At 39.4% G+C, this 11,070-nt stretch overlaps 1 protein-coding gene across 1 annotated transcript in view; it reads left to right on the top strand.

The window, feature by feature from the left end:
* Nucleotides 1–309: 309 nt before the first annotated feature.
* TP73 (tumor protein p73) overlaps nucleotides 310–11,070 on the top strand; it is a 35,355-nt gene continuing 24,594 nt past the window's right edge. The window contains exons 1-2 of the mRNA XM_031961565.1: nucleotides 310–363; nucleotides 8,727–8,913. Of these exons, the coding sequence (XP_031817425.1) occupies nucleotides 310–363; nucleotides 8,727–8,913 (241 nt within the window). The remainder of the gene's footprint in view (nucleotides 364–8,726; nucleotides 8,914–11,070) is intronic.

The raw sequence follows: 11,070 nt of genomic DNA, 5'->3' as shown, positions 1-11,070 counted from the left end.
GTTTCCCCATCTGCAAAATGAGAGATTTGGACGAGGTGAAGCCTATGTTTTCCAGGAATAATTTCTCACCTCCTGTGCTTTTTTCCAGTGGGCGGAAGGGCTTCTTTCAGTAATTTAGGTCTCCCTTAAAAATAGCACTCTGGTCCTTCATGTTCATGCAGCTTTTTCTAGAAGTGGCTATGGTCAGGGCTACCACACTTTTCTCATGGCTTTGTAGATACTCTGTTGAGGGGCTGAGGGGGAGGGAGGCTGCAAACTGCAGCCTTGTGCTGGGACCCCATCAGGCCTTCAGTGCCTTTCCTGAGGACGATGGCCGTCTGGTGCAATGAGGATGGTTCTGGACTCAAGTTAGGAATATTTGTCGTGAGATAGTCATGTCAACCTGAGCAAGTCACTCACACCCCCACCCCCACCCCCCCGTGTTTCACAGAGGCCTTGGAGATTTCTTCTAGGTCTAGGGAACTCTGATCTCACACCAGTTTGCATCTCTGACCAACCGCATCCATGTGATGGCTCGGACATAGCAGTGCAGGGAGGAAACAAAATGGAGACAATGGCTTTTCTAGTCAGATGTGCTCACTCTGTGGTCAGGAGGTACCCAGTGCTGTTTTGGGAGTCAGTGACCTGCTGGAGAGGAAGCAGGAAAGAGATAGAGACTGGGGGGAGAGGGAGGAGAGAGAAAGACAGAGATTTAGACAGAGAAAAGGGGATGGAGAGAGGGGGTGAAAGGGGAGAGAGAGAGAGAGAGAGAGAGAGAGAGAGAGAGAGAGAGAGAGAGAGAGGTTGGTTTTCACATCTATCCAGTAGAGCAGCTGCCCTGGAGAGAGGCTGATGAGCATTGTTCTCCCCTTGGAGAGCAATTACAGAATTTTTTTAACTGGATACAGGGCACAGTGTTTGTACATGGAAAGTTCAGGATACACCAAGCAACAAAACACCAGTTTTTTTCATGTCATATTCATAAAACCAGGTGAATCTTATAGTATTTTGCTGCTAATTTCATGGATGGCTTTCTGCTTCTTTCTCCTTTGTTCTGCTACTCCCTTGCTTATAGACTTTGTCTAAGTCATTTCTTTCCTCAGGAAACAGGCTCCCTAGAACTTAGAGCTACTAATTCATGAAGTGATCACAATCTTCACTAGTACAAGGAGATTCCCATGCCAGGAGTTAAGTATACTGATTTTTTGCAAAATCACTCTTTTTTTCCCAATTTCCTTCTTTCCTTTTGTCCTCCCCTCCCTTTCTTTCCTTCTTCCCTCCCTCCCTCCGTCCCTCCTGTCCTCCCTTCTTTCCTCACTCCCTTCCTTCTTTTTTTCCATCTTCCTTCTTTTCTTAACTCTCCTTTGTCTTTTTTATTTCCTTCTTTTTGCTTTTCTTTCACTTTTTCTTTTTTCTTTGTCTTTCTTTTCCTTTCTTTCTCTTCTCTCCTTCCTTTTTTCCTTTCTGCATTCTTTCTTTCTCTTTCCCTTCCTTCCTATTTCCTTTTTTTTCTTTCTTTCTTTTTTTTTCTTCCTTCCTTCCTTTCTTCTCAAAGGGTTGACTTCTATTTTCTTTTTTGTTTTTACAGATTAATTGTAACTTTATTTAAACCCCCTCCCTTTTTTTCTAGTAAATTTATTTATTTCCAATACACATTATTTTGTGAATCATGTTGAGAGAGAAAAATCAGAACAAAAGGGAAGAACCATGGGAGAGATTAAAACACAGAAAAAAGAAGTGAACATAGCATTCAGTCTCCTTAGATCTTTTTCTGTATGCAGATGGCATTTTCTGTCCAAAGTTTATTGGGATTGCCTTGGATTACTGAACCTTTGAGAAAAACCAAGTCTGCCACAGTTGATCATTGCATATTCTTGCTGTTGTGTACAAAGTATTCTTGGTTCTGCTCATTGTGTTCAGCATCAGTTCGTGTAAATCATTCCATGTCTTTCTATAATCACTTGTTCATCATTTTTTATAGACCAAGAATATTCCATTACTTTCATATACCACAATTTGTTCAGCCATTTCCCAATTGATGGGCATCTACTCATTTTCCAATTCTTTTTTACCATAAAAAGAGCTGCTACAAACATTTTTGCACATGTGGGCTCTACTTTCCAATAGAAAGAGTATTACAGATGCAGTCAGGAGACCTGGGTTTCATGATCATTTCTACTCCTTTCCCCGGGTCATGACGTTCACCCAGCTTCAGTCTCCTTAGTTTATAAAATGAAGGGCCCAGACTAGAACAATGTTCTTAGCTTTTTTTTCATGTATACCATGAACATCATTGGCACTCTGGTGGGTCTTTGGATGCCTTTTCCAGAATAAGTTTTTATTAACTGTATTCACAATTATTAAAGGGAAAGCAAAATTTCAGTTAGAAATGAGTGGAAATGATGATGTAATTTTCCCCATCTAAAATTATGATCCCCTTGAAATCTATTAAGAATCAGAAAACAAACTCTTGGACTCAATGATCTCCATTTTCCTTCCTGTTCTAACCTTTTTAGGCTCCTGGACACAATTTAATTTTTATTTTAAATTCTTGATTTATTATTCTAGTTAATATAATGTTTAATTAATTTAATAAAACATTTAATACTATATTATTATTCTATGATCACATCCAAGGTCCTGCACTTTTTTTGGCTTGACTGTGCTCAATTGTAATTATGGTTTTCAAATAAACTAGACCACAAACAGATTTTAACTCAGCTACATTCACAAAAATAACCAATCTCTATAGTGTTCTTATGATAATGGATGGAATTGTTCCCTGTGCCCATCACTGATAACATCAAAGTTTTCTAAGAAGAAGTCTAAATGTGCATCCAAGAAATAAATGAGATCCTATAACTTTGTAAGCTTGGATAGGATGACTGACAATTTCTTGATACTTTTCTGCTTTGGACACAATTTTCCCAAAAGGTGTTGATCACTCCAAAAAATAAAAAGAGGATTTCAATGAAATTCCTTCCAATTTATTCAGGTTGTCTTCAAAATGTTCATCTCTCGTCATTTCTTTATACTAACTGATGGACATTTCTTTTTTGAACAAAGATAACGTGTATCATCTGTCACCTTGAAAATGTTTTTGTTATGAATTTTTAAGAATTCGAAAGAGGACCTTAGAATCTATTGGGTCCATCCTCCTCATTTTATAGAGAAATAAAATCTAAGAGGGATAAAGTCAATTGCCAGTAGTCTCGTAGCTAGAAGGATCAGATGCACAATTTGAACTCAGATCTTCTAGATTATAGTTCAGTCTTGTATCTATTGTCTTTCTAGCTAAGAAGAAGTAGTGAGAATTTTTTTCAAGACTAACCAGTGGTTAGCTTACCATATTTTTTCTTTCCTCTGATGCCAGCTTATTTTTTTTTTAATGTAATGGGGTTTTTTCCCCTATCCATGCTAATTCATTTTTAAATAAAACACTAGTATTTAACACACAGATTGTAATATGAGTGACCACTTTGGGATTCTCACAAATAATCCAAAAATATTTTTCACTCACTGCTCTTCTCAAGAGAAGTTTCAAGTTTTTAATATTTTGTTCCCCTCTTCCAGGAGAGTCTGTCCCTTCAGTCCAGAAGCTAAAAGATTTCCTTGGTTTAGAAATAAGCTGATTTCATAGACAATGTCATTTGAATCTTTTCAGCTTATTTAGGATCTGTTTTTGTTTTAACTTAATATTCCAGACTCCTGACACAGTACATACTTAATAAGAGCTGATTGGTTGATCAGTTGATTGATTGAACTGAATATGGAGAAATGTCTCTTTCTAAATGTCTCCTCCCTTCTCTTATTGACTTTCTTCATTACAAAATGAAAAATTCCACTTTACTCCCTTATGATGTTCTCTCCATTCCAGTAACACTGACTTCCTTACTCTCTTCCCACAAAACACTCCACCTCATGACCTTTGGCATTTTCTCTAGCTGTTTTCTAAGCCTGGAATGCTCTCCCTCCTCATTTATCTTTGCCTCCCAGCTTCCTTCAAGTCTCAAAAGGTTTTTACATGTTGTCTTTCCTAATCCTCCTTAATCTTACTGCCTTTCCTGTGAATTTTATCTCCAGTTTACCCTATCTTTATCTTGTTTACACATTATTGTTATTGTTCTGTCATGTCCAACTCTCCATGACCCTATTTGGGGTTTTCTTGACAAAGGTATTAGAAGGTTTGCCATTTCCTTCTCCAGTTCATTTACAGATGGGGAAACCGAGGGAAATAGAGTTAAGTGACCTTGCCCAAGGTCATATAGCTAGTAAGTGTCTGAAGTCAGATTTGAACTCATGAAGATGCATCTTCCTGATTCCCAATGTTCTATACACTATGGTGCTCTCAGTTGACCTATTTGTGTACTTATTTGATTATTGCATATTAGAATTTCAGCTTCTTGAGAGCAGGGACTATTTTTTCCTTCTCTATATCCCCAATGCTAACACGGTACTTGGCACATTATAGGCACTTAATAAAGCTTGGTGCTTGTTGATTAATCCATCTTCATCCATATGGCATGTCTCTGGCGCTTTGCATGTAAGTGGTTGTCTCTGTGGAACAGATCTTCCAGCTCATGGTAAATCTGACATTTCACCAATACTTTAAGACTAATCCCTGTTACATCCCTGATGTATATGTTAAACAAAAACTGGCCCCTACTGAGTGGTCTTTTTGTTCTTTCTAAGTCATAGGAGGCACAAATGCCACATGATGAATAGTAAGTAAAGCCAAATTGTGGTTTTAACCCAGAGATACCTTAGAGAAGGGCTCCTGATCACTTTTTTCATAACCAAAATACACTTTTTTGATCATAGAAGTGAACTTCCATTTCTGAGGTTTAAAAGTTAGCTCATCACGTATAATAACACGGACTCTTTGGATGATGGACACAACTTAAAAGAATTTAAATAACGCACACCAGTGCCTACAAAGTAGAAAATAGGATTAAAAATGAGAGGAATGTTTACCAGATGACACCTGGCATACAATTAGGAGACCAGACTCCTCCACGAGGAAAGTTCTACTGCATGATTGAACACAAATGAGCATGTCTCAGCCTGCTCACCCATAAGGCACCTAAGCTGGGATGTCACAGAGCATTCATGGAGTGACTAAGCTGGGATGTCACAGAGCACAAGTCATGGAGTGACTTCTTGTTATCCCCCCTTGTCCCCCTCTAACTAAACCGCATTTCATTACCTCATAAGTTGTATCAAAATGTATGTTAATAATATAGAATGGTGATAAAATGCTGAATATTGAATTCCAAACCAATAGTATATATAAAAACTTAAAAATTTTCACATGATAAAATGGGATAGAAAAAGTAACCTTAGAGTGACATTGGGATAACTCATACTAACTGCCTCCCCAAGACTGGATTTGATGTTTACTGGGACTCCAAAACTTCTTAGGTACTTACTGATACTCATTTCCTCAGTTGTGACAAAAACTTTTGGCCCTTTTTTGTGCCAGCCTCCTTAATTTCATTTACCATAACAAAATTTCCAGCCTCACTCTGCCTGGTTTTACATAAACTGTCGATACTGACTTCAAACGCATCATTTAATATGGTGGGAATAATAAAAATAGATAACATGCTAGTAAATTCCTTTGATTTCCAACTTTGCCATTTGATATTTTTGTAATCTTGGACAAGTCACTTACCATCTCTGAAATTTCATTTCTCCCCACTCCCTGTAAAAATTAGAGATTAGATGTTCCAGCGTTATAGATTGGACAGTCTGTGATTCTATGAATCTGTGAGTCAGTCCTCTGCTTTGGGCCCAGGCGATTCCACTGAGCTGGGATAAAGGGTAGAGACTGAATCCAGGTGGCAGAGTATAAGTTAATAGTACCTGCACCCTATGCATACCACACCCCTCTGAAGGCTCCCTAGTGGTGTGCTGGGATAGCGGGACAACTTCCAAAGCCTTTAGGAAATGTTACCAGTCACCACAGGTTCTCCTGGCAATGTTTGCTGGGTGGGTGGGATGGATAGATAGATAGATGGATAGATGAATTGTTTTTCAGATTTAATTTGAAGAAAGGGACAAAAGGGAAGGATAGTTTTTAAGAGAAAAATCTCTTTGCACTCTATATTGCTGGGTCTTTTTAAAGTGGGGTTCATCTGAGCCCTGGAAAAAAGGTCTTCTCACTTCATTCTTCGGCACTTCAGCCTGACTTGTCTCAGCAAATCCATTGGAGGGGCCAACTAGAACGGAACAGCTCCCGGCATTCTGGGTGAATATTTGGGATCCCTCAGAAAAGGCTGCCTGTTTGAGCATGTTGGGGACAACCCTTCTTCCCCCCCCCCCAAAAGCACCCAGTCCCTTGACTCAGAAGAGCTTGAAGGGCTTAATGGGCAGAGCTTTAAATTGTCTCATCACAAATGATACAGTTGAGATATTCCAACTGCTTCAGGAAGCTAAAGGAGTAAGCGGAGAGGAATTGGGGAACAAAAGTCCGAGAAGAAGAACTTAAGAGATGATGTGTGTTCCCCCAAATTCAGATTATGTGTCTTGGATTCTATTCCTGGAAAGCAAAGACTGAGCTGGGTTTGTGAAGTTGGCAGTGATGACTGTTTTAAGTATCTAAAGGGTTATCATGTGAAAAAGAGATTAGAGGTAATGGAGCCCTAGAAGAAAGGACCAGGAGCAGTATGGGAAGTCATAAGAGACATTTTGACTTCTGGTAAAGAAAAATTCCCTATTCTAGGAGCTGTCCACAAGCCCAGCCGGCTGCCTTAGAAGTTGGGTTCTCCATCACCGAAGGTCTTTAGGCCCTGGCAGGGACGGCATCTTTGAGGTTCCTCCCATCTCTGAGGCTCTATGACTCATTTTTGATTCACTTCAGATCATCAGCTCATGAAACAGAGTGAGGGGGGGGGACCCCTTTAGCAAAGCCAATGGACCTTTTCTCAGAATAATATCTTTACACATACAAAGGAAAATACATAGGATTACAAATTATATTGAGATCCAATTATCTCTCTATACACATATATCACATATATAATTTACTGGCTTCTCTCTAATCAAAAGACCTAGCAATATAGAGTGCAAAGAGATTTTTCTCTTAAAAACTATCCTTCCCTTTTGTCCCTTTCTTCAAATTAAATCTGAAAAATAATTCATCTATCCATCTATCTATCTATCCATCCCACCCACCCAGCAAACATTGCTACTTGTTACTTGCTACTTGCTACTTGCTACTATTGAGCTACTGTTGAGGGGATTTTTATTTCTGGGAAGACTGGGCTAGATATCTTTGAGATTCCTCCCATCTCTGAGGCTCTATGACTCATTTTTGATTCACTTCAGATCATCAGCTCATGAAACAGAGTGAGAGAGAGGGAGAGAGGGACCCTTTTAGCAAAGCCAATGGATCTTTTCTCAGAATAATATCTTTACACATACAAAGGAAAATACATAGGATTACAAATTATATTGAGATCCAATTATCTCTCTATACACATATATCACATCTATAATTTACTGGCTTCTCTCTAATCAAATTTGCCTAATAGCTATTCTGGGATACGATATTCCACCTCTCCCCTCCAAGCCTTTGCATAAGCAGTTCCCCATGTCTGCGATCCACCCCTAACATTTGATTTCCTAGATTTCCTCAGAGCACAGCTATATCTTCTCTAAGTCACTTGCTAGTGGTCCCCATCTCCTTCCTTGTGTCTATGGGTTGATATGCAAAACTAAAGCAAGTAACTTCCACTCATGGGTAAGAGAATCACACAAGAGCGGCAGGTCTGGATGAAGTGCTGTCATTGTGATTCAGTGAATCGAGTGTGGGGCTTCAGGTCTAGAAAACTTGACTTCAAGACCAGCCTCAGATACTTACTATCTGTATGATTCGAATCAATCACTTAAACTCTATTTGCCTTACGTTTCCTCATCTGTAAAACGGGGATAACATCTTCTTAGGGTGGTTGTTAAGATCAAATGAAATAATAATTGGAAAGTGCTTATCATCGTGCCTGACACATAGTAGTTGCCATGTAAATGTATATTGTTGTTATTAGGTAATTAGATAATCATTGCTGAGATCATATATCCATTGGATTATTTTGAGTAACTTTGTTTCTACTTGTCTATGGAGATAGTATTTCTATCTCGTCCCATCCCCAGTAGAGTATATAGCCTCTTTGAGGGCAGACACCGTTGTATTTTTGTATTTGTAGTGCTGTGCTTTAATAAAAGCTTATGAGATTAATCATGAAAGATTTCCTGAAGGAAGTGGATCTTGAAGAAAGTGTTTTTTTTTTTTTTTTTCCTTGAACTTGCTGCCTTCCAATTAATCAATAAACAAGCATTTATTAATGTATCCTGCACTGGAATACAAAGATGAAATAGCCCCTGCCTTCAAGGAGCTTATATTTTACTAGGGGTGACCACACAAATATGGCGTCGGGTGACTTTTGTGAGTTTATTATTTGGTGTCTTCCTATCATAACTTGGTGATGGTGTCTATGGTACTGAAAGACTGTGAGCAACCTAAGTCCCCTCTAAGTCCTGTATCTGGGACAAAGCTCTAGTTCCATCCCTGCCTCCCCTTCTCCTCCCTTTCCTTCCAAGACCCTCCACCTCAACTCCCTAGCTCCAGCCCTGCTCCTCCCTCTCCTTCCAAGACCCTCCACCTCAGCTCCGTAGCTCCAGCTCTGCCTCCCTTCTCCCTCTCCTTCCAAGACCTGCCACCTCAGCTCTAACTTCCTTCTCTCCCACAGTACTCGCCACTGCTGAAGAAACTCTACTGCCAGATCGCCAAGACGTGCCCCATCCAGATCAAGGTGTCGACACCCCCTCCACCTGGCACCGTCATCCGGGCGATGCCCGTCTACAAGAAAGCAGAGCACGTGACTGAAGTGGTGAAGCGCTGTCCCAACCACGAGCTGGGCAGAGACTTCAATGAAGGTGGGAGGTGGTGGAAAGAAGAGCCCCTGTTCACAGTCAGGGAGAACCCAAAGGCGGACACCCATTTGGCTGCCTGTTTACCAAAGCTTCATGCTTATTGTTGGGATCAGTCCGCGAATTTCTCCAAGGGATTAAAGTCAAAATATACACTCACAAGAAACTGGACCTGGAAAGAAACTTAATTTAATTTGCCTGGAACACTTCCCTAGCGGAGACTTCCTAGCAAGTCACCTCACTTCTTCTCCTGTTTTTCATCTATAAAATGGGGTTATAGACGCCCCCCAAATTAAGGGGCTCAAAAACACATTTAATAATTTATCTAAAACTAAGAAGGGACCATCATAATACTAAATATTATTTATAATAACTAGCAACATTTAAAAACACTCAGTCCAAACTATTAATTTAACTTTTCATCTTTTTGATCCGGTACAATCCGGAAAATAAGTCTAATTTTCCCATTTTATAATAAGGAAACGAAAACTTAAAACATCTAGTAATTTAAATCACTTGAACCTTTTTTCCCACCCAATCCAAACCATCCACCGAACTAAAGTATAAAAAATTGCAAAACATTCCCTTTTTACTCCATCTAAAAATTTTGTTTTTTTTTTTCATCATTCCAACTCTTCATGAATCCATTTGGGGGTTTCTTGGCAGAAATATTGGAATAGTTGGCCATTTCCTTCTCCAGCTCATCTTACAGATAGGGAAATGGAGGCAAACAGGGTTGTGTTCCTTGCTTAACGTCACACAACTAGTGTCTAAGGCCAGGTTTGAACTTAGGAAGCTGAGTCTTTCTGACATCAGGTGCAACACTCTACAGCAAAGGAATATAAGGATGAATAATTCAATTTATCAGACAGTTCTCTGGTTTATATCAGTCAACCAACAAGCATTTATTAAAGTTTACAGTGTGCTAGACATGGTCCCAAATTCTGGAATACAAAGAAAAGGAAGGAAAAAAACTGACTTCCCTCAAGGAGCTTACATTCTAATGGGGCCAACCACATGTGCATACAAGGTACATGCAGAGTTTCTAGGGTAGTGATCTTCAAAGGGAATACACTAGCACTTGAGAGGACTCCTATGGAAGGGTGACTTGGGAGCAAAATCTTGAAGGAAGCCAATGATTCTAAAAGGCAGAAATGGGTTTGAGACTCTGTGCTCCATGTGGAGACTAGAGAGAAAGGCACGGGTCATGTCCTCCTGAGGCTTACAGTCTCACAGGAAAAAAAGATACAGAAATCAGCCTCCATAGCACAAGACATTTTAACAAGTGCTACAAGTCCAAAGACATTGTACAAACAAAACTAATGCAGACAAGATTAGAAGGGAAGCAATAAACTGGGAAAATATTTTTACAGTCAAAGGTTCTGATAAAAGCCTCATTTCCAAAATATATAGAGAATTAACTCTAATTTATAAAAAATCAAGCCATTCTCCAATTGAAAAATGGTCAAAGGATATGAACAGACAATTCTCAGATGAGGAAATTGAAACTATTTCTAGTCATGTGAAAAGATGCTCCAAGTCATAATCAGAGAAATGCAAATTAAGACAACTCTAAGATACCACTACACACCTCTCAGATTGGCTAAGATGACAGGAAAAAATAATGATGATTGTTGGAGGGGATGCGGGAAAACTGGGACATTGATGCATTGTTGGTGGAGTTGTGAACGAATCCAACCATTTTGGAGAGTAGTTTGGAACTATGCTCAAAAAGTTATCAAACTGTGCATACCCTTTGATCCAGCAGTGTTACTACTGGGATTATATCCCAAAGAGATTATAAAGAAGGGAAAGGGACCTGTATGTGCACGAATGTTTGTGGCAGCCCTTTTTGTAGTGGCTAAAAACTGGAAACTGAATGGATGTCCATCAGTTGGAGAATGGCTGAATAAATTGTGGTATATGAATATTATGGAATATTACTGTTCTGTAAGAAATGATCAACAGGATAATTTCAGAAAGGCCTGGAGAGACTTACACGAACTGATGCTGAGTGAAATGAGCAGGACCAGGAGATCATTATATTTCAACAACAATACTATATGATGACCAGTTCTGATGGACCAGGCCATCCTCAGCAACGAGATCAACCAAATCATTTCCAATGGAGCAGTAATGAACTGAACCAGCTATGCCCAGAAA

This window comes from Sarcophilus harrisii, chromosome 3, assembly GCF_902635505.1.
Source record: "Sarcophilus harrisii chromosome 3, mSarHar1.11, whole genome shotgun sequence".
In the NCBI taxonomy this organism is placed as follows: Eukaryota; Metazoa; Chordata; class Mammalia; order Dasyuromorphia; family Dasyuridae; genus Sarcophilus; species Sarcophilus harrisii.
The sequence above is the reverse complement of the archived record's forward strand: the minus strand, read 5'-3'. Positions and strand labels throughout refer to the sequence as shown.